The sequence below is a fragment of the Mustelus asterias genome, unplaced genomic scaffold (assembly GCF_964213995.1).
Source record: "Mustelus asterias unplaced genomic scaffold, sMusAst1.hap1.1 HAP1_SCAFFOLD_359, whole genome shotgun sequence".
In the NCBI taxonomy this organism is placed as follows: Eukaryota; Metazoa; Chordata; class Chondrichthyes; order Carcharhiniformes; family Triakidae; genus Mustelus; species Mustelus asterias.
The window spans coordinates 432,141-456,397 of record NW_027590318.1 but is presented as its reverse complement, the minus strand read 5'-3'; the positions used below and the strand labels follow the sequence as shown (position 1 = coordinate 456,397).

The 24,257-nt window shown below is 42.5% G+C and overlaps 1 protein-coding gene across 1 annotated transcript in view; it reads right to left on the bottom strand.

Annotated features, from left to right (window-relative positions):
* The window catches only part of LOC144486475 (scavenger receptor cysteine-rich type 1 protein M130-like), a 37,257-nt gene extending 13,588 nt beyond the window's left edge, over nucleotides 1-23,669 (bottom strand). Inside the window, exons 1-5 of the mRNA XM_078204517.1 lie at nucleotides 23,630-23,669; nucleotides 19,702-20,346; nucleotides 18,280-18,534; nucleotides 11,769-12,083; nucleotides 1,538-1,852 (exon numbers count right to left, since the gene is read on the bottom strand). Of these exons, the coding sequence (XP_078060643.1) occupies nucleotides 1,538-1,852; nucleotides 11,769-12,083; nucleotides 18,280-18,534; nucleotides 19,702-20,346; nucleotides 23,630-23,669 (1,570 nt within the window). The remainder of the gene's footprint in view (nucleotides 1-1,537; nucleotides 1,853-11,768; nucleotides 12,084-18,279; nucleotides 18,535-19,701; nucleotides 20,347-23,629) is intronic.
* Between the last annotated feature and the right edge of the window lie 588 nt (nucleotides 23,670-24,257).

Sequence of the window (24,257 nt, the reverse complement as noted above, 5' to 3'; positions counted from 1 at the left end):
GTACTGTGCTGTACTGTTCTATCTTCTATTTTCATCACTATCTGCAAATCCACCTCCCTTTGCGCCATCAGCAAACTTACTGATCATTCAGTTACATATTCCTCCAAATCATATACATATATATATATATATATACATGTATATATTACAAACAGCAAAGGTCCCATCACTGATCCCTGAGGAACGCCACTTGTCACAGCCCTCCATCCAGAAATGCACCCTTCCGCTGTTACCATCTGCTTTCTATGACTGAGACAGTTCTGTATCCAACTTGCCAGCTCACTTCTGATGCCATGCGACTTCACCTTCTGCACCAATCTGCCATGAGGGATCTTGTCAAAGGCCTTACTGACAACATCCACTGCCCTACCCTCATCAATCATCTTCGTCACATCCTCGAAAAACTTGATCAAACTAGTGAGAAACGACCTCCCCTTCACAAAACTATGTTGCCTCTCTCTAATAAGTCAATTGATTTCCAACTAGGAGTAAATCCTGTCTCGAAGAATCCTCTCCAATAATTTCCCTACCACTGACGTAAGGCTCACCGGCCTGTAACTACTTGGATTATTCTTGCTTCCCTAATTAAACAAAGAAACAACATTCGCTAATCTCCAATCATCTGGGGCATCCCCTGTAGCCAGTGAGGCTACAAAGATTTATCTCAAGGCCCCAGCAATGTCCTCCCTCGCCTCCCTCAGTATTCTGGGGTATATCCCATCAGGAATCCCAATACCTCCTCCATTTTGATCTCAACATGACTCAAACTATCTTCACAACCTTTCCCAGGCTCAACATTCATCAAGTCCTTCTCTTCGGTGAATACTGATGCAAATACTAATTTAATACCTCACCCAATCCTCTGGCTCCACGCGTAGATTCCCTCCCCTGTCCTTGAGTGGGCCAACCCTCTCCCTGGCTGCCCTGTTGTTCTTTATATATGTATAAAAAGCCTTGGGATTTTCTTTAATCAATTATGGCAATTGTTTCAAGGGGGCTGGAGGGTAATTTGTGGAAGTTTAAGTATATTTATTATTGTCACAATTTGGTTTATATCTGCAATGAATTTACTTTGAAAACTCCCTAGCCACCATACTCCGGCGCCTGTTTGGATAGACTGAGGGACTATTTTGCATGGCCAATACAGTTAGTCTGTCTGCAAGTGCACAAAGCATTGTCGAGACTACATCTTAATTTCTGTGAACAGCTTCGTTTCCTTATTGAAAGAAAATAATACTTCATTCGAGGCAAAACAGAGAAGTTTCACTGGGATGATCTCCAGTATGGAGGGATTGTCTTATGAGAAAAGTTGAACAGTTTAGGACTCGATTCATTGGAATTTGGAAGAATGGGCCGTGATCCCATTGACAGAACTGTTTCGATGAAGAATTATGTTTGCTTCATAATTAAATAAAATATCCATTCGTAATTCGAGGTTATTTCTGTGTGCTGCATTTCCATTTCTATCAATGAAATATCTGTTTTGCGAACTCATGTTTTTGTCTGAGAACAATTAACACATTGAAATCTCCGTTACCTGAACACATAATGTTGACATCCTCTTTCTGATTACAGTCGTGGTTACCCCGTGATGCAGAGGGACAGTTCCATAGAAACAACTCGTCACCGGAACAGTTCACTTCATCCAACCAAACTGAGTCCACACTGGGTCCACTTGAAGCAGGAAGTGCTGCGTCCAATGCAGTTCCACATGACAGCTGTTTGCAAACCACATGGGCGTCCGTGAGATCCCAGGAATCATCACACACTGAGCCCCATGTCCCATTGTAATAAATCTCCACTCGGCCAGCGCATCGGTCTCCACCGTCTGACAGTCTTAACTGTTCATGTCCTGTTGGGCAAGAAGTTAGGTAGATTATATTCAACACCATTGAATACTAACATTGGATGGTCAGTAGCCTGGGATAGGCTCCTCGCTCTGTGATTGGATCCTCGATGTCCTGAACCAAAGACGGCAATCAGTAAGGAACGGCAACAACAACTCCTCTGCAATTATCCTAAACATTGGTACCCCACATGACCATGTCCTCAGCACCTTTCTATACTCCTTATACACCTATGAATGCGTGGCCAAATTCCCCCCCAACTCGATTTGCAAGTTTCCTGATAACACCACCGAAAGGGGTCGGATCTCAGACGATGTTGAGACGGGTACAGGAAGGGGATACAGAATCTGGTGAACTGGTGCAACGACAATAATCTCTCCCTTAATGTCAGTAAAACGAAAGAGATTGGCATCGATGTCAGGAAGCTCAGTGGAGGAAATGCCTCTGCTGAAATCAAAGGGGATGAAGGGGAAATGGTCGAGAGCATCAAGTTTCTAGGTCAGCAGTTCACCAGCAACTTGTCCTCGCCCCTCCACGGCGACGTTATAGTTAGGAAAGCCCACCAACGCCTCTATTTTCAAGCGAGGCTAAGGAAATTTGGCAAGTCCCCAACGACTCTCAGCAACTTTTATGGATGCACCATACAAAGCATTATTTTGACTGTATCAGAGCTTGATATGGATGCTGCTCTGTCCAAGATGGCAAAAAACTACAAGTGTCGTCAAAGAAGCCCGGTCCTTCCCACAAACCAGCCTCCCGTCAATTGGCTCTGTCTACACTTCCCGCTGCCTCGGAAAAGCAGCCAGCATTATCAAGGACCACACGCACCCCGGGCATACTCTCTTACACCTCTTTCCCTTGGAACAAAAATTCAAAGGTTTGAGGTCAAGTCCCAACCGATTCAAAAACAACTTCTTCCCTGCCACCATCAGCCTTCTGAATGGACGTCACTCATATTAAATTCATCTTTCTCTACACCCTAGCTATGATTGTAATACTACATCCTGCGCCCTCTCCTTTCCTTCTCAATGTTCACAATGCTTTTAATCTATAGTGCACAAGAAAATCTGAAACCAGGTAAGTACAAATAAAGTCAGGCAAACAAAAGGTGTTTAAAAGTATTTGTGTTTATTTATGAACAATCTAACGAAGCAAAGAGGGTTTCATTGCAGGTACATTTCGGTTGAAAATACTTGAAATGTTGTGTTGACAATTATTAGCTTTTTTCCATAAGGCCAGTAGTGGCAGAAATTGAAGTGTACTGCGAGCTGTGAACTCAAAAGATGTTGCAAAAGCATTTGTGTGGACATAAGATAATTCACTGTCGGCTCTGGAGATGCGATCGAGAGACGTCTTCAAAGGTGGGCAATAGGCACATGAAATTTGAATGACATCTACTTTTCGAGGAATAGATTTAGACAGACGAGCTACCAGTGAATTTGAATCACCAACCGTAAGGGTAACAAAATGAAATAAAGAGCTTTGGTGATGGTATGAACAGGTGCAGAGAAAGACACCTCGATGTCAACAATCACATCAGCATTACAGATGACATGACAAAAGGAAAATACTGCGGATCCTGGCATCTGAAACAAAAACAGAACATTCTGGAAAATCTCAGCAGTTCTGACAGCACTATTGGAGACAGAATAGAGCTAACGTTTCGAGTCTCTCAGCGAGACGAAAGATCACCCAGACTCGAAACATTAGCTCTATTCACTCTCACAGATGCTAAGAGTCATGCTGAGATTTTTCAGCATTTTCTGTTGTTGTTTCAGATTCCAGCATTCGCAGTCCATTGCTTTTGTTTGGAAATGGACACTCTCTTTCCGCAGGATGCTACTAAAAGACAACAAGTAAACAAAAATCAGTTTTTGATCAGGATATCATGCTTGGAGGACACCACAATAGCCTACTGTCGAGGAAAGTGAAGATTGTTGCTGATAATTCCATCATATTGATTGATTAGCTTAGAGTGGAACCAATAGATTGCATTCCCAACCAACCTCAGTCAGTGGACAGCAGTTTTGGGATAAAAGATCCATGACCAACTGTATCGTAAACTGAAGAGTAATACAGAAGGAGAAGGAGCAATAGTTTGCCTTTGGCACGTTCACTAAGGGTTGTTTCTGTGGTAGAGTAGGGCTGAATATATGATTCTCGTGTTTCAAATATATTGCAATTAACTCTCAAATGAAAGGGGCACAGAACATGCAGGAAGAATCGGCAAAGTATTAACTAACCGAAAAATAGGGATGAATGTGTGATTTCAGTGGAAGTAGAATCCAGAGGGAAAGAGATTGAAACCATCAACAAGCTAGCTCGAATGGGGCATGATCAAATATTGGAGAGAAACTAGATATGTCAATTTCATGTGATGGTGCAGGTGAAACTGTTATTAGATTGAACACACTGATGGTGTCAAGGTAGGGGCTGCTGAGGAGAATAAACTGTGAATAGTAAATCCAATGGTGGGATTTAAATTTTCTTGGATGCCAGGATAAAAGAGAGTTTTCGACGATTCAGAAATATTTTCCTTGATTGTGATGGTGATTGATGAGTGTTATTTGTTTTTTTTAGGATGCTCCTTTAATAAAGAACAAAGAACAATACAGCACAGGAACAGGCCCTTCGGCCCTCCAAGCCCGTGCCGCTCCCTGGTCCAAACTAGACCATTATTTTGTATCCCTCCATTCCCACTCCGTTCATGTGGCGATCTCGATACGTCTTAAACGTTCCCAGTGTGTCCGCCTCCACCACCTTGCCTGGCAGCGTATTCCAGGCCCCCACCACCCTCTGTGTAAAATATCTCCTTCTGATATCTGTGTTAAACCTCCCCCACGCTCTTCACCTTGAACCTGTGACCCCTCGTGAACGTCACCACCGACCTGGGGAAAAGCTTCCCACCGTTCACCCTATTTATGCCTTTCATAATTTTATACACCTCTATCAAGTCTCCCCTCATCCTTCGTCTTTCCAGGGAGAACAACCCCAGTTTACCCAATCTCTCCTCATAACTAAGCCCCTCCATACCAGGCAACATCCTGGTAAACCTCCTCTGTACTCTCTCCAAGGCCTCCACGTCCTTCTGGTAGTGTGGCGACCAGAACTGGACGCAGTACTCCAAATGCGGCCGAACCAACGTTCTATACATCTGCAACATCAGACCCCAACTTTTATACTCTATGCCCCGTCCTATAAAGGCAAGCATGCCATATGCCTTCTTGACCACCTTCGCCACCTGCGACGTCACCTTCAAAGATCTGTGGACTTGCACACCCAGGTCCCTCTGCGTATCTACACCCTTTATGGTTCTGCCATTTATCGTATAGTTCCTCCTTACATTATTTCTACCAAAATGCATCACTTCGCATTCATCAGGATTGAACTCCATCTGCCATTTCTTTGCCCAAATTTCCAGCCTATCTATATCCTTCTGTGGCCTCTGACAATGCTCCTCACTATCTGCAAGTCCTGCCAATTTTGTGTCGTCCGCAAACTTACTGATCACCCCAGTTACACGTTCTTCCAGATCATTTATATAAATCACAAACAGCAGAGGTCCCAATAGAGAGCCCTGCGGAACACCACTAGTCACAGGCCTCCAGCCGGAAAAAGACCCTTCCACTATCACCCTCTGTCTTCTGTGACCAAGCTAGTTCTCTACCCAACTAGCCACCTCCCCCTTTATCTGATGAGATCCAACCTTTTGCACCAGCCTACCATGAGGGACTTTGTCAAACGCTTCACTAAAGTCCATATAGACGACATCCACGGCCCTTCCCTCGTCAACCATTCCAGTCACTTCTTCATAAAATTCCACCAATTTAGTGAGGCATGACCTCCCCCTCACAAAACCATGCTGACTATCGTTAATGAGTTTATTCCTTTCTAAATGCGCATACATCCTATCTCTAAGAATCTTCTCCAACAACTTCCCCACCACGGACGTCAAGCTCACCGGCCTATAAATACCTGGGTTATCCTTCCTACCCTTCTTAAATAACGGGACCACATTAGCTATCATCCAATCCTCTGGGACCTCACCTGTGTCCAGTGACGAGACAAAGATTAGCGTCAGAGGCCCAGCGATTTCATCTCTCGTCTCCCTGAGCAGCCTTGGATAGATTCCATCAGGCCCTGGGGATTTGTCAGTCTTTATATTCTCTAACAAACCTAACACTTCCTCCCTTGTAATGGAGATTTTCTCCAACGGGTCAACACTCCCCTCCGAGACACTCCCAGTCAACACATCCCTCTCCTTTGTGAATACCGACACAAAGTACTCATTTAGGATCTCCCCTACTTCTTTGGGCTCTAAGCATAATTCCCCACTTTTGTTCCTGAGAGGTCCGATTTTTTCCCTGACAACCCTTTCGTTCCTAACGTATGAATAAAATTATGGACATTGTTAGAGAAGCGAAGCATGCCCTGATGTTTTGTTCTATATGACCCACTCATCAATCTTGTGCAAAGTTGCATCGACCTGCTATATAACCTCGACTTCAAAATATAGCTCGAATTAAATGTAGCTGTACATATCTCCTGCATTTTTTCCTAAATGTGCAACATGTTTGGAGGTAATGCGAATATTATTAGAAACACGTGGTACCTCCTATCTCATTCTTTTACTCATGTGATTCCCAGCATCGGACTCTCCCTTTGACAATGTGCTAAGTTGAATATCTTTCGAAATGCTATTTGCCTCTTCTGAGCAGAATCCATTTCGATATAACAAACTGAATACGCTAGTAGTACTCGGAAAGAGATTATGGGCGATGTGTAAGCCCTGTCATGACCTTTCTTAGCAAAGTTAAAACATTCGATTAATTTAGCTACTGATTAGCTACCGTGTGGCTATTGGATGGTACGAAAGAGGGGAAAAAATCATAGAATCTTGGTCAGAATAAACAGGACCATTTGTACGATAAACAATTGCAGCTCAAAAAGTAAAGGAAACACGATGAAACATAATCAGTCTTAGTGCAGCTTGTGACCAGGAATTTGAAAGGAGTGGACGTTCAGAATTGGAAAAGAAAAATCTCGTTAACCCTTAAGCTGAGGACAATGCTGCTGTGTACGAACTGACAGCAAATTTATCAAGACCGCACTTACTGGATCCAAAGATTAATATGATCAACATTCTATGTTGTAAAAGATTGCCGCAAAGTATTAGATTCAGACAGTGCTGAAAAGGCCATTTGGCCCAATGAGTCGGCACCGACAGTCATCAGCACTAAATACGCGTTTATCCTATTTGCCTGTACTTGTCCATGTTCTTGAATTTTATGATATTTCAAGTGCTCATCCGATTTTTTTGTAAAGATTGTAGGTTTTCCGGCCTCCACTACATTCCCCAGCAATGTTTTACAGATTCCCACCATATCTGGGCGTTTTTTTTCTTTCACTGAAATCCATTCTGAATCTCTGGCTCATATCCAAAAACTATGCTCCTTTGTGAATGACCCCTCTACCAACGGGACCAGCTTCTCCATAATCACTCTGTCCATGCCTCTCATAATCTTATATACCTCAAATATACCCCTACCCCTCAGCCTTCTCTTATCTAAAGGAAACAATCCATGCCTATCCAGTCTCTCATTGTAGCTCAAATTCTCCATCCCAGGCAGCATGCTTTTGAACCTCCTCTGTACCCACTCTAGTGTTATCATATCCTTCCTATAATGAGTTGAACATAACTGCACACAATACTCCATTTGCGGTCTAATCAACGTTCTGTACAGTTCCAATATTACCTCTTCACTCTTATAATCTATGCCACGACTGATAAAAGCAAGTATCCCACATGCCTTTCTAACTATACTATTCATGTGCTCCGCCGACTTCAAGGAACTGTGCATAAGTCTGTTCCTACGAGCTTCCCAGTGCCCTGCCATTCATTAAATGCATCCTGGCGTTGTTTCTTCTTCACCTTGCACTTATCAGGGTTAAATGACTGTTGTCACTGTTCTGTCCATCTGACCAACCCACCTGCATGTTTCTGTAAATTCAGTATTAACACAGTATTCTCCTTCAGTATTAACCACCCTCCCATTTTACATGTCATCTGCAAACTTGTTTAATGCTCCCCTCATATTCTGTCTATATCAGTTATGTATATAATACACAATAAGGGTCACAGTGGTGATCTATGTGGCACACCACTAGGCACTGGCCTCCAGTCACTCGACGGCCTTCTAACACTAACATCTGTGCCCTATTACGAAGCAGTTCCTGAGCTATCTCGCCATGTCGTCCTGAATTCCACATGCTGAAACCTTCACAATCTGTCTGACAAATGGGACCTCGTCAAAGCTTTGCTAAAACCTCAACTACATCAATTGAACTTTCCTCATCCCCAAACTTGATTGCATTCACAAAAGTCCGAACAAAGTTGTTAATCATGACCAACCTTGGACATAGCCAAGCTGATTTTCCATAATTAACTCATGCCTATCCGAATGGATACTAATTCTCATCTCAAAATATTTCTCCAATATTTCTCTGCCACTGATGTGAGACTCAGAAATATGTATTTAAATTGTTCATCTCTATCACCCTTCTTGCAAATTGGAACCCTATTAGTCATCCTCCAGTCCACTGGCACTTCCCCCAGAGAAGAATTCAGAAAGTATCTCTGTGCCTCTGCTATATCCTGCCTCGCCTCCCACAGCATGCTGAGATGCAATTCATCCGGGCGGGGGGATTCCCCCATTTTGAAGCTCGTCAGGGCAAACTGCAAGTTCATCACCACTTTCCTGAATTATGTATCTACTTTATCCTATTCCTCAGTGAACGTTGCAATGGATTAATTTCAACTATTTCCTGCTGAACTGTTTAATCCACTGTCTAATATGTTTATACCCTCAAACATATGATTCTGTGGTTTGCTTTATGATATTTGCACGGTGCTTTATGACACTATTCCACTAAATTGGCTTCAAAATTACTATTTAACATTTGTAAAAAGAATTACGATCTGAAGCTGCATGTTTCAGATCGGAAATTGCCACTAACTACACCAGAGCAACACCCATCGTTATATTGCTATTGTGTCAGCAATGCGTATTGCTGATAATATCATAACCCGGAGAGATTATTGATGTCCTGGGCCACATGTTTTTTTTCTGCATTCAGAAAACGTGCAAATTAACCCACTGAAGTGAACAACGCGAAATTTCCCCATAATTTGAGAATTTTCTGTTTAAGTTTATATATTATAATTTTATCATTTTAGTTTCCTAAAGTTAGAAAGCATTATTGACCTGAAAGAGTTATTAACCGAAAGAAAACTGAATTCTTGCACGCAAGATTACAGTTTCAGATTTAAAATCAGTCCTTCAAAACAATCCCCCCCAAAAATACTAACCACTTTGTCATACACACAAGTAAGCAACCCAACTCCCACATTGGTGCTTATTTATAACAATGCAGCGATACTACTCAATACATAGCTGCTCTGAATTCAATAAGGTAGACAACACAGACTCGGAAAATTCGGTCTATCTACTTTCGAAATTCAGTATTTCGGCTTCGACCAACCTCATGACGTTCCAAGTATGTCTGATTCATTCTGCACCATCACCCAGAGCAGAGTAATTCAATTTGCAGGCTGTCTTCTTCACTCACGCACACACACACACACACGCACGCAGCCAACCCCTAACCTCTATATATCTAAGGGTATAGTTCAAAATTCCGAAATATGTTTAGATTGTCATCAGTATTTGACTGAAGTAAAATATTCCAAAAGAAAAAAAATCATATTTTCCGATTCAAAAACATGCTCAGCTTAAGTAAACGTCAGTAACCTTCCTTTGTCTGTCGATGAAAGTACTATTAGCTGTAACAATCCATCACTTCACTGACAATTAAAATGTAACAACTGAAATAAATAGATCTCATGTATCTCGTAATGCAAGTTTTAATCCTCAACTATTCATTAAAATGCATTGGACCATAATATCTTCTGGACAGATGTTTATCTCCTGTGCCTTTATCCGGATTTGGGAACTGTTGCAAAAAACAACTGTGTCATTTGAGCTTGCACAAACAAAGTTCTTCACAGAATAACGCAATTTCCACAAAAGATATCAGTTCCAACAATTCAAAACATAATGAAACTTTAATGTGAAGTTAATGCGATAACTTCACTCCAACTTTTCTACGGTTCAAATCGCACAAAAAAATCCATAACTGTGCTTTAACGGAAACGGCCTTTCTGTCCCACAAACTCCTCTTCACAAGTCTGAGCAGTTTGACCAATATCAAGGCTCACATTTGCCTCGTTCATAAGCCCTTTAGGTGCTATTTTTCGCTTTGTAGCCAGGATTTCATATATTTAACTCTCCTTCTGGCCTATATTCTATTATTTACTCTTTAAAACTTTCACTCACATAACCCGTTGTTAACCCATTCCTAAGAATTCTGCCTCAACGTCGCTGCTCTGCTTGCTCTACACAGGAGGTCCGCTCAACAAACGTCTTCAATTTTAAATGAGGATCATAGTGTTCAAGCATATCCATTTTGTACATCACACCCACAATCATGTCACATCTCCTCAGCGTTTCCAGATCTAACCATGTCAAGTTCACTGGATTTCTGATGTCTTTTAAAAAGAAAAAAAATAACAGTACAGCACAGGAGAAAAGACCCGACTAAAACTGCGCCAATACATGGTTTCTATGCTTCTGATCGACTCCCGTTCATGTGTATACACCTTTAATGTTGCTAATTTGCCTGTTTCCACCACCTCCACTGGCAGTGTTTTCTTTTCATTTGATTTGATTTGATTTATTATTGTGATATGTATTACACACAATGAAAAGTATTGTTTCTTGCGCGCTAAACAGACAAACCATATAGTCCAAAAGGAAGGAAACGAGAGCGTACAGAATGTAGTGTTACATTTATGGCGAGGGTGTTTAGAAAGTTTAACTTAATGCAAGGTAGGCCCATTCAAAAGTCTGATGGCAGCAGGGAAGAAGTTGTTCTTGAGTCGTTTGGTACGTGACCTCAGATTTTTGTATATTTTCCTGACGGAAGAAAGTGGAAGAGAGAATGCCCGGGGTGCGTCGGGTCCTGAATTAAGCTGGCTGCTTTGCCGAGCAGCGGGAAGTGTACACAGAGCCAATGGATGGGAGGCACCCGCCATCCTTTTTGTGCTAACGTTTCCCCGCAGGACTCCCATAAACTTATCACCTATCAACTTAAACCTGTGCCCTCTTGTCGTCCACCTATCCACCCTGAGAAAAAAGCCTCTGACTATCCACGTGACCTCAGATTTTTGTATGCCTCTTATGGCGTTGTTGACTTCAATCAGGTCATTCTGAACCTGCGTCCTGCCCGTGAAAACAATCCTGGTTTATCCAACCTTGCCTCATACCTAAAATCCTCCAGGCAAGATGCTGGAAGAGCCTTTTTTGCACACTCTAAAAAGCATCCACGTCCTTCTGACAGTGTGATCACCATAACAGCACACATACTTCAAATGCTGCCGAACTAAAGATTTAAACGGCTGTTCAAAGTGCTTCGAGTACTCAGTCCTAACAGGAGCTTCAACCTTGTCCTGAACCCTTCATATATTCTGAAATGAATTCCTCACTCACATCACCGTCTTTCATTGTGCTGTGAAACGCATATAGCTACCAATTTAATGACGTTTTTGGCATGTATTTTTTGGCATTATTTCATGTTGCGTTCTCTATTTTGTTCCTGTGTTGACCGTTGTGAGTTTTGCCTTGCTTTAATCCACCATAAAATCTGTTCGCCGTGCACATCCAGCTCGGTCACCCATCTCTACCTTCATTACCTTAACAACATGTTTTGGTGACACCACAAAAAGGGAAAATAACATTACTAAATGCCTCAGCAGTTAGAATGTGTTCTTTATGTTTCGCAAGCAACGACAGTTTTATTCACCTGAGCACAGAACACCAACGCCGAATCTGTCATTGAGAGAGGAATCCAGTAGAAATGATCTGCAGCTCCGGAGGTGTGATTCGTTTCCTTCACAATGGACATCATTCAACAACACAGGCTCATCACTCTCTCCGTACTTTGAAGAGTTATAAACGGATCTTGCGTCGCCGCATTCCAATTGTCTACAAACAACGTTGGCATCATTCAGATCCCAGAAGCTGTCCTGCACTCTGCCCCAAGAGCTGTTGTGGTAAATCTCCACTCGCCCATCGCAACTGCTTCCCCCATTCGTTAATCTCAATGACCAGCTTTCATCTGAAAAATAGGAACAAATTGTAAAGCAGAAGTTGAACTAAATAAGAAAGAAGGTTATTAAAACTGACACTTTAAGTCACTGTCATTGTTTGCTCCTTTTTGCAATAGCTGACAGAAATTTAAGAAGAGCATTCAGCCTTATATTTTTCACCAGTGAATACGTTTTGAAGAAATATTCAATTTGATGCCAATACCAAGCACAGTACAATGTTGGGGAAATTAAAGGAACACATATCTGCCATACATTCGAAATGTACTTAAAACTGAATATTACGTGACGCATTTAAGATGTCTGATGAATTATTCTCAAAGCAACAAAACTCACCTGCTATATTTCCCAGGATCACGCAGGAAAAGAACGTGAAATGTATTGTTTTAGAAGGTCCTCATGTTAGATAGAGGGCTCTAGAATTTTGAAGCAGACCAATGCGCCATGGCTTGTGTAAGTAGCAGGATGGATGGAACCTTACCTGCTGCCGTTCAATTAGATTGCTTGCCTGGGGATCATTTAATTCCTTGAGATTTGCTTGCAAATCGATTGCAGCGTGTTTAATCCTAATTTTGACATCTGCCTCATCAGTAATAAAGAGGAGTTGTGTTGCTAAAGCAATCGTTGCGCAGATTTCATCAACTGACCTGTTCTGTCACCTGTGGCATTTAAGTGCGTGGTCAATGTTGATTCCCTTACCATTACCGAAAGAGATGTTGCAGCAAATAACTGAAACAATAGCCAATTAATGTCAACTGAGGGGACTAGACGTAGAAGGGTATGGAAATTGAGAACAGTGCTGATGTGGTGATTTGGGAAGGTTTTCTGGCAGAAGCGAATGTTGACAGAGCTGGAAACTTAACGCCATTGCTCGGGGAAGGAAGGCAAGAGGGTGTGTGCAACATCAGATCAATGAACTCAAATGAAATTGAATGTAAAAGACAGCAAATACATATTTATTTAACAAGGTGCGCAAGTGGCAAATTGTTCCCTCTGCACTTAACCATGAGATAAACCTACGAAATATATATATTTTTAGATCTCAATGATTCAATTTTATATGAGTGCTCACTTGGCAAGTTATGTAACCGTATGGTTAATGAAGCGAACGAAAAGTTAATGACGCACTTCTGGATGAAGTTCTTGAGGTTTTGCACCGTTAGTGATAGGGCACAGTACTACTCATTTGACAATGAATGGTACATCAAATATGCAGAAAGGAGACCCAACTTCGAAGTAAATAAAAATATGTATCAAATTACCCAGCAACAAACGTCATTTTGATAACTTCCTCATTTAAAAAGTGATTGCGGATTATTGGTAACGTTTGATGAGGCCAGTGTCAAAACGATTTGAACTGTTAGACTGGTTTGGATATGCTTTTGTTCGTGGGAATGGCAATAATGTCATTTCCTTTGGTTTTATTCATTACAGGGATTGTTTGGGTTTTTTTGTTTGTACTCACTGGAGCAAATCACATTGACATCGTTTCTGTGTGTGCACTCGTGTTGAGTTACTGGAGAAAGAGGACAATGGAACAGACTTGTCTCATTCCCTTTACATTCCAAGCGATTCCTCCGTATGAGACCAGTGCCCTGTCGAAACTGGACGCGTCTTGGTAGATTCACAGCGACTCCACATTGCAGCTGAGCACAGACCACATCTGCGGCATTGCAATCCCAGTGAAGATCACACACTGTTTCCCAGTGTTCAGCGTGCTGGATTTCCAATCTACCCGAGCATCGGGACTCTCCATCTGCTCGTGCAGCATTTCGGCGACCTGAGTAATATCAATTCACGAGAGTGCAATTTACTTATCAATGACCACTTATCACATAGCTCATCAACATGAATTTGTCAGATTTCGTTCTTAGTTTGATTGGATTTCCGTCCAATAGCAATTGTTCAGCACCGAGACCACCTCCCAATGCCTAATGTTCCTCCACCATCACACCCGGCCAACGCTTCTGTTTGAAATATCACTGTACGCTTGTCGGTACTATATTTTTATTCTGACGAATCCAATGCGATCAGTGTGATGTAAAAAATAAACACTATCCCCACTGAAAGCTCTGCAAGCATCTATGAAGAGAAAAAATGAGAAATCCAAGACAAATAATCTCTTTCAGATCGAAACCAATGTATTTTTTGCTCCCTTTTCATTTCTTTAATGTTTTCATTCAGAACCCAGACAGCAACATTAGGCGTCACATTTCACTTTCATTTTTACCCTGTGTTGAACGAGAGAAACTTGAGTATCTGGAATAACCATAGTCCCTACAGTCATCCCAGCCTGCAACATTGTCTACACGTGATTATATTTCAATCGAACACTTGAATCCAAAATGACGCTGAAGTGTTATTTCTGCAGCTGACATTAAGTTGCAACTATTGATGAAACAAAAGGAAATTAGGGACAGAGTAAGTCCGTGAAACTCTACGTGTTAGTGTAGTCAGAACAAGAAATGCAGTGGCCAGGTACGTATAACATTTCCGTTCAGTACGACATTCATGTCTAGTCAGCTGGACTGTAATGGGAGAACAGTTTGGCACAATAATATAATGTGGAGATGCCGGCGTTGGACTGGGGTAAACACAGTAAGAAGTTTAACAACACCAGGTTAAAGTCCAACAGGTTTATTTGGTAGCAAAAGCCACACAAGCTTTCGAAGCTCGAAGCCCCTTCTTCAGGTGAGTGGGAATTCTGTTCACAAACAGAGCTTATAAAGACACAGACTCAATTTACATTGTACTTTAGTAAAGCGTTTGACAAAGTCCCTCATGGTAGGCTAGTGAAAAAGGTTGGATCCCATGGGATAAAGGGGGAGGTGGCTAGATGGGTGGAGAACTGGCTTGGTCATAGAAGACAGAGGGTGGTAGTGGAAGGGTCTTTTTCCGGCTGGAGGCCTGTGACTACTGGTGTACCGCAGGGCTCTGTATTGGGACCTCTGCTGTTTGTGATTTATATAAATGATCTGGAAGAAGGAGTAACTGGGGTGACCAGTAAGTTTGCGGACGACACAAAACTGGCAGGACTTGCAGACAGTGAGGAACATAGTCAGAGGCTACAGAAGGATATAGATAGGCTGGAAATTTGGGGAAGGAAATGGCAGATGGAGTTCAATCCTGATAAATGCGAAGTGATGCATATTGGTGGGAATAATGTAGGGAGGAGCTACACGATAAATGGAAGAACCATAAAGGGTGTAGAGACGCAGAGGGACCTGGGTGTGCAAGTCCACAGATCTTTGAAGGTGACGTCACAGGTGGAGAAGGTGGTGAAGAAGGCATATGGCATGCTTGCCTTTATAGGACGGGGCATAGAGTATAAAAGTTGGGGTCTGATGTTGCAGATGTATAGAACGTTGGTTCGGCCGCATTTGGAATACTGCGTCCAGTTCTGGTCGCCACACTACCAGAAGGACGTGGAGGCTTTGGAGCGAGTACAGAGGAGGTTTACCAGGATGTTGCCTGGTATGGAGGGGCTTGGTTATGAGGAGAGATTGGGGAAACTGGGGTTGTTCTCCTTGGAAAGACGGAGGATGAGGGGAGACTTAATAGAGGTGTATAAAATTATGAAAGGCATGGATAGGGTGAACGGTGGGAAGCTTTTCCCCGGGTCGGTGGTGACGTTCACGAGGGGTCATAGGTTCAAGGTGAAGGGGGGGAGGTTTAACACAGATATCAGAAGGACATATTTCACACAGAGGGTCGTGGGGGCCTGGAATGTGTTGCCGGGCAAGGTGGTGGAGGCGGACACACTGGGAACGTTTAAGACTTATCTAGACAGCTATATGAACGGAGTGGGAATGGAGGGATACAAAAGAGTGGTCTAGTTTGGACCAGGGAGCGGCGCGGGCTAATTGTTCCTTGTTTCTCGTTTTAAGGCTTCATTCTATGATCATCTTGCTGGTGCCAGTACAGAGCGAGACTGCGGATAGTTGGGAACCTGTCTCGGGGGCAGGGAATTCATATGGTGTTCGTGGAAGTGGAAATGAATAGGGTTGGGAAGCATTTTCTGATCAGGGCCATTGTGATCTCCTGGACTCGTTTCGATCGCCTCAGGGGGTCGGAGAGGAATTTCCCAGATTTTTTTTCCCCATATTGGCCCTGGGGTTTTTCACTCTGGGTTTTCGCCTCTCCCTGGAGATCACATGGTCTGGAATGGGGGGGGGGGGGTGGGGGTGAGTTAATAGGTTGTGATGAACAAAGCATCGTAGCTGTGAGGGACAGCTCGGTGGATAGGATATTAGGATGTAGATAGGCTGGAAAATTGGGCGGGGATCCTGGATTCAGGATTCAATCCTGGACCGGGGAGCGGCGCGGGCTTGGAGGGCCGAAGGGCCTGTTCCTGTGCTGTATTGTTCTTTGTTTGTTCTTTGTTTGTACATGAATAATGGTTGGAATGCGAATACTTACAACTAATCAAGTCTTTAAGAAACAAAACAATGGGAGTGGAGAGAGCATCAAGACAGGCTAAAAAGATGTGTATTGTCTCCAGACAAGACAGCCAGTGAAACTCTGCAGGTCCACGCAACTGTGGGAGTTACAAATAGTGTGACATGAATCCAATATCCCGGTTGAGGCCGTCCTCGTGTGTGCGGAACTTGGCTATCAGTTTCTGCTCAGCGACTCTGCGCTGTCGTGTGTCGCGAAGACGCTGCGACAACGGGTGAATGAACACCGCTCGACAATCACCAGGCAAGACTGTTCTCTTCCTGTTGGGGAGCACTTCAGCGGTCACGGGCATTCGGCCTCTGATATTCGGGTAAGCGTTCTCCAAGGTGGCCTTCGCGACACACGACAGCGCAGAGTCGCTGAGCAGAAACTGATAGCCAAGTTCCGCATACACGAGGACGGCCTCAACCGCGATATTGGGTTCATGTCACACTATTTGTAACTCCCACAGTTGCGTGGACCTGCAGAGTTTCACTGGCTGTCTTGTTTCTTAAAGACTTGATTAGTTGTGGGTATTCGCATTCCAACCATTATTCATGTAAATTGAGTCTGTGTCTTTATAAGCTCTGTTTGTGAACAAAATTCCCACTCACCTGAAGAAGCGGCTTAGAGCTTCGAAAGCTTGTGTGGCTTTTGCTACCAAATAAACCTGTTGGACTTTAACCTGGTGTTGTTAAACTTCTTACAATAATATAAAACAGACTTAGATACCATCTGAGTCATGAGCGCAAATCAGGCCTCTAAACTGTCTTCTGAACAGAAATTGAGTTTAGCCACGCCAGGTCAATACCTCTGCCCTCACTTTTTATTCCCCTCTCATCCATACCCGCACCCACGTTTCAAGAATTCAGTATTCGTAAATTGAAAGATAGTGGAAAGGGCAAATGCCTCAGCCACATTAAATGGACTGCAGTTGCTGAAGAAGACAGCATGACACCACTTTTTCTAGGGCAGTTAGGGATGGACAGGAGTGCGATAAGAACTCGAGAACCCTGAGTGAGATGTTGCTTTGGAGGGTCGGTGCAGAATCGATGGGCCAAATGACCTCCTTCTGCACTGTATGAATTCTGTGATTGACGAAATATAGAGGAAGCTCGTTATTCGGGAATGTATATGAATCACTCTGCAATTATAGCAGAGCAGTATTCGGTTTTCTTTTCAAAAATCTCAGCGCTGTCGAAGCCAATGGCTTCTCTTCCTCGGTTATTATAAATTGTGCTGTGTCCGGCAGTGATCCAGCCATTCGCTTTTGCATGTAGGAGGAACCTGAGCAGTGAGTCCAGAGGCGCATTAAGTCAACCTTCCTGTCGCCCAATTAAATATTGCAACAAATTTATTATTGCAAAAGTAATCTAATCAGTAATGGATTATTATAGTCATTCAAGTAATATTGTATTTGTTTTCGTCCAGAAATTGTTGCAATGTTGCAGCAAACCGCGCAGGAACGCGTCCCTGTTATTAAATCGCGACATTATTAATAAGAGTGTTCGGGAATACCAAATAGGAGCAGTGATCTGTTATTCACTTCCTCGACACTGCACCGCTATTCTATAAGACAATGTCTGGCTTATTCGTATTTAGATATATGCATTACGACCTTCACTCAATAACGTTTGATCCCTTTGTCCAATAATCATCTATCGAACTGTCTTAAAAAAGAAAGCTCCGCATTTGTCCGCTGCCTTCTGAGGCAGACCACGTAGTATTTGTGGATAAGACATTAATTTCCCGAATTATCAGGGTTTGTACCTGAACAGATTACTGCAAAATCTTGCTGGTGTCCACAACCTTCTCGACCAATCACAGGCCCTGACCCTGGACCAAAATGAGAGATAAGCGGCATCGCTGTGACAGAACCACAATCCAACAGCTGGCAAACAGCTTCCGCCTCAGGTGATGACCATGCCTCATCTTTGCAAACTGTTCCCCAGTTTCCATTCCAATAAATCTCCAGCCTCCCAGCACAGGGATGGCTTCCATTCAGCAGCCTGGGCAGTGTACTTCCTGAGAAATATATTTGGATACACATAATTCTGAAACTATTTTCGATGAAAAATTCGAGAAAATGTCGGCAAAAGTCAACATTAATCCCATATCGTTATTGATCAACGTCACATGGCACATTTAATCGCATGAACTCTATCGTCCCCCTGTGTGCGAAAGTGCTGGAGATATCAGTTTTAACGTAGTTGCTATTCTATTAATTATTTTTTTAGATATCACTGTATGTTGCCTTGCTTTCTTTTCAACAATGAAAATGTCACTGAAATGCTGCAGTCTAACCATTTCTTACGAAGTAAAATGCTTATTGAATTATATCACAAATAATATTTGTCCTATTGATATTAATTATTTTCTAATTATGCTAACAGAAACTTGGCCTTTTATCTTTCCGACACATGCTTAATAAACTGTCCGATTTCAACATTTCAACTGTACATTCCTGTCACCTGGCTGTGTTTGTGGAACCTGATGAGATTTAATATTAGGAAGTTATTGCAAACAAGGGAATCCCATCAAACTCAGATAGGAATTGGCCATCTCTATTCTGTGGGACAAATGGTCATTCTGTTCACACCCCGAGAATATGCAGTGGAGAGAAATTAGAAGGATTTGTTTGGGACATTCGGAATCTGCCAAATCAGCGCGAAATCGGATAGGTAACTGAAGACATTCGGTTGGGACAATGGAAGATAGGTGTGCAAAAGATGTATGGATTGTCAGCTTCAATGTGGCTATGTGCTTAAAGAGAGACTTACGAATGTTCATAAGCATTCCACTGGAAAATTATTCACAAAATACACAAGCAGTTGATCAGCAAACGTCATTTCCGTTTACGTAGTCACATCCCACTTAATATACATTTTGTAAATCGCCAACGAATCAACTGTGAGTGAGGCCGGGAGAGCAATGTGGGTCAGGGACACTGATGAATTGTGTTTTCTTTCTCAATCTGTCCCAGGGACGTGTCTGTGTTTCTTATGACCAATCTGTGTTTCCATCTCTGAGTGCACGGCATAAATATTCAAATGCGAATCAATATATCATGAAATTTGCATCTTACTATGTCTCTTCATTCTCAGCTACCCATACTAACTGCTGATCCATTGGAGCTCAGAAACTTCCTTGGCCGACTTCACCTTCATGTACGCGATCAGACGCACCACAAACGGCCAATGCAACCAAGAACTTTTGGTTGATCAATGCCTGGGAGCGGCTGCTGGCTTCGCGAATGGAAATTTAAACTGTGATTGTGACATTCCCCGCAATCTAGCTCAGCGGCTGTGGCTTTCGGGAAAACTTCACTGGACGACGTGATGAGCGGTAAAGGACAAATATTTACGTACTGCTTACAGAGGGGTTTGTTCATTCTAATATGAATGCAACATGAGTATGCGCTGACAAATTGGACAATGACTATCATTCCATTTCTGGTGACGGACAGTTCCAGGTTAGTTCCCTCGTCGTCGGGAAAATAAAACATGGAGAAAGCAGAAAAGTAAATACCTGAGCAGATGACAGAGGCATCATAGGAATGTGACAAGTCATATCGCGACCATCCACCTGACTGACATTTCCGCAGGGCGTTCTCGTTCCCTCTGCACTGAACATTGTAGGTCACAATGTATCCGGATCCTTCGCCAAAGTAAGCCCCACGGGGAGCAGAGAGTGCAGTCCCACAGCCGAGCTCCCGACACACAACAGCAGCATCTGCCAGGTCCCAGGGAGAATCTTCCACAGTCCCCCACTGCCCTAAGTAGCGAATCTCCAATCTCCCAACGCATTCACTGATCCCGCTCACCAGTCGTAGTTTTTCTGTCCAGTACAAATGATAGCAAGATTCAAAACCAGTTAAACCCCCAGTCTCCCAGCACAGGGACAACACATTCACGATTATAATGAAGAATCAATCTGCCAGTTGGACTATCCTAGGTTCGCAATAAAGGACGAAATTAATTTGAAACATGAAACAATAGAAAGATAAATATATGGAAACCACGTGAGTGAGCAGGTACCAGGAGTCAGAGAGAAGATTCCGCCAAGGCAGCTGCTCAAGAAGAATCTTGGTCGCTGTGGGCCCGGAATTTATTCTGTATTCCAAGGAGAGCTGACGGGGAACGGGACGAGCAGGGTGACAGTGCTCTTAATCACCTTGATTGGCACTGATTGATAGAAAACCGTTCTCAGAGTCCCAGGAATGCTTGGGCCCGGAGTGAATGCTGAAATGCACCTGTCTCTGGCAGTCAATAAGAAAGGCTGGTGTGTGACCTTCTTGTCTGCACGTCAATGTTGCTGAGATAGAAAGCATAGCCCTTTTGTCAGAGACAGTCGTGTGAGTGAAGAGAACCCTACAACCTCTGCACTGAAGGGAACCACCTCAATTGTCACTATGCATGAACATAACAGCAGTCCCTCAACTGGGATGACACACCTTCCGGAAATGCCCGGACGAGCCTCTCTTCTTGTGATTGCTAAAGGGCAGGGGCGCTGTTTACTGACCAGAAATGCACTGAGATTCTCGGCCAGTCTCTGGATGTAATGATCTGGATTGGAAATGATAGAATCAGATAATGTGTAAATAAAGGGCAATTACCTCGACGTTGACTGTTTCCGGGTCCGCCTGTAATGAAATGCTGAGAGTTGGAGTTTGCCCAGGCTCGGAATGAGTGAAGGTTTCATTTAAATACACCAAATGGCTGTGGAAAAAAAATCCCTTCACTTTGCAGAAGTGGCATCTGTGATTTCATTAGATTCGCATGAAACAATATATACAATTCCTGCAGAAATCCAACATTGGTAATGTGATAGAAGAAGGCGAATTGTTTTCACAGATACACACTGATAACTTGGTACAGTCTCTCTTTGTCGTGTCTGTGGTTGGGTCTCTTGTTTGAACAGTGCAAATGCGGTTGCGTTTGGGCTTTTCATTTTGGAAGAGTCGACTGAAACACCATAGTGTTGCCATCCCTGCAGAGAATAATGACATTTAAAAGACGATATTACAGTTTTTAATTCTGAATACCATTGACCAATTATCCCTGATGGTAGTCAATGACCGAAAAAGAACATATTTTTGCTGTAATACGATATTAGAATCTACAGCGAGTAACATTTAATTATATTCGGGATAATGTTCAGAATGTTAACAGTTCTGGGAGGATTCTTCAATATATTTGACTTTTCATATTCTCCTTCGCTAATACTTGCAGCCCATGACCATTTAGATAAATAGCTTGATTTGCTGCTTGATTGCTAATCAATTCAAATTTCAGTTGGCCTTATTGCGGCTGCTGATACTCAAAGACTCACGGGCGACACGGTAGCACACTGGTTAGCACTGCTGTTTCACAGCTCCAGGGACCTGGGTTCGATTCCCGGCTTGGATCAAAGTCTGTGTGGAGTTTGCACACTCTCCTCGTCTCTGCGTGGATTTGGTCCGGGTTTGCATGTGCTCGTCTCTGCGTGGATTTGGTCCGGGTTTCCTCCCACAGTCCAAAGATGTGCGGGTGAGGTTGATTGGCCATGCTTAAAAAAAATGGCCCTAGTGTCCTGAGTTGCGTAGGTTAGAGGGATTAGCGGGCGGGATATGGGGATAGGGCCTGGGTGGGATTGCGGTCGGTACAGACTCGATGGCCGAATGGCCTCTTTCTGCACTGTATGGTTTCTATGGTTCTAATTCGCTCACTGGCATTCTCTGCTCTCATTAACCTACAGCGACTCTGAAACATCAATGCTTCCTGTTATTTGGAACTAAGAGTATTTGTCAACTAAAATCAATAGGTGTCAGTAAAAGTGGTGCTGGAACTGATTATAATCGCCAACAAAATACAATGAAAAAGAAGAATATTTAAGGCTGATGTAAAATGTTGGAAATTATGTTTATTAAAACAGGACATTTCTGAAAAGAGAAGGATAGATTCGGACAATTCAGAAGTTAGCTCTGTTGTGATCTTTTGATTAGAGCACATGGTTACTGTGTTGTTTTACATTCATGTTTTTCAATTCGGATTCGAGCAGCTCCCTGTTAAATATTGTTTTGCTGGATGTCCTGAGAACGTTACTTTTAACCATACATTTGAGACAATGTTAAAATACTGGCCAAAAGGAACACACACTATACAAATATGACCAGTTGTACGAATCACATAACTTTCAATAATTATGTATTCAAATAATCAGCTCTTGACTGAATAAATATTTTCCTGGTTGTAAAATCAGAAAACTCTGATCACTATAACTGTAACCATGAATTCCGTTTTACTGCACGACATAATGTAAATACCTAACAAGTGAGCAGAGACTAATGAACATAAGAAATATGAGCAGGAGTAAGGCACAGATCTAATTCATGCTGCGGATATAATTGAAATCAATGATAATGTCATTCCTAACCTATTCCGTCAACTTTAGGCTAGCAAACAAGTTTATCTCCAGAGATTGTGAAATTTTGATAAGACATACAGAAAAGATATTGGCCATTATGTAAGGTGATACAGAAAAAAACGTATGGCCAAAGTGATATGGGCCATTAACAAAGAGTCTGTGAAGACGATTAATTATCGGAAAGAACTGAACATAAAAATATATGAAATAAAAGATGCCATTGAATGATATAGTTCAGAATGTTGGAGGCCATCAATAACCAGACATAATTGTTCATGCAATCCATGTACGTGAAATCAGTGGTATTATTTTGAATGTTCTCGCTGCTATGTCAGTCTTAATATTTAATAGCAAGAAAGCTATTTTTTCCTTCCTCCCCTGAATACATATCTGCAGCATACTTTTTCTGAATATTCTAAATTCAGTGCAAGTGATTTTAAATTAATAACTTTAATTCCCTGCGCCACACGAAAATTCTAGTTTGAAATCCCATTGACAGAATGGTTGGTGTGGGAGGAGTCGGCACAGCTGCAGTTTTCCCCCTGGATTCTGATTTAGAACTCGCAATATTCTGACACTGAGCTCTCTCTCTCTCTTCCTATCTGTCTGGAAATCGCAAGAGGATAAATCCCCCTCCAGGCTGACGGCAAGGAAAATGGGAAATAAAATCGCCTATTTCAAACGGTAGAGCTGAAAGTCAAATAACACTACATACGTATTAAGTTGTGAATTTTCCTCGACACAAACTGTTCCATATTCGCTACAGATGATCATTCATCGGAATTAAATGCGCACTTTTCATGTTCATTGATTTTGATCAGCTGTCGATTGGTAAAAACGATTCATGGTGCAACATGCATTTCAGACAAACGCAGGAGTAAACTGCCAAGTACATGCTACATTCCGTGTCCATTCACTCCGCCGCTTGCTGAGTGGAATCAGTATTTTAAATGGGCATATTTGACAAAAATGAATGATTTCTTTCCTTCTGCCATGAGGTGAAGAGTGAAATTGTTTACTTTAATGGCAAAACTCATGCTTAAAACAAATCTTGGAAAATTCTATTCGAAATTTCAACAGCAGCAAGAGAGATAATTTACCTAATTTTGTCATAGGCAATACTTTTGCATTATATAATTCATTGGAACTGATTAAGCAACATTCTAATTTTGCAAATGTGAATATTAGATTTTAACATTTTACGGACTGCAGCCCATTTTTGCTGCCACTACGACTCTTTCAGATGCATAATAGACAGGAACTGCAAACCCGAACACATCGTGCAGGAAGCAAAGTTGTTAAAATGTGGAGTGTGGAGGGAAAGTTAACTCCCTGAATGCAGA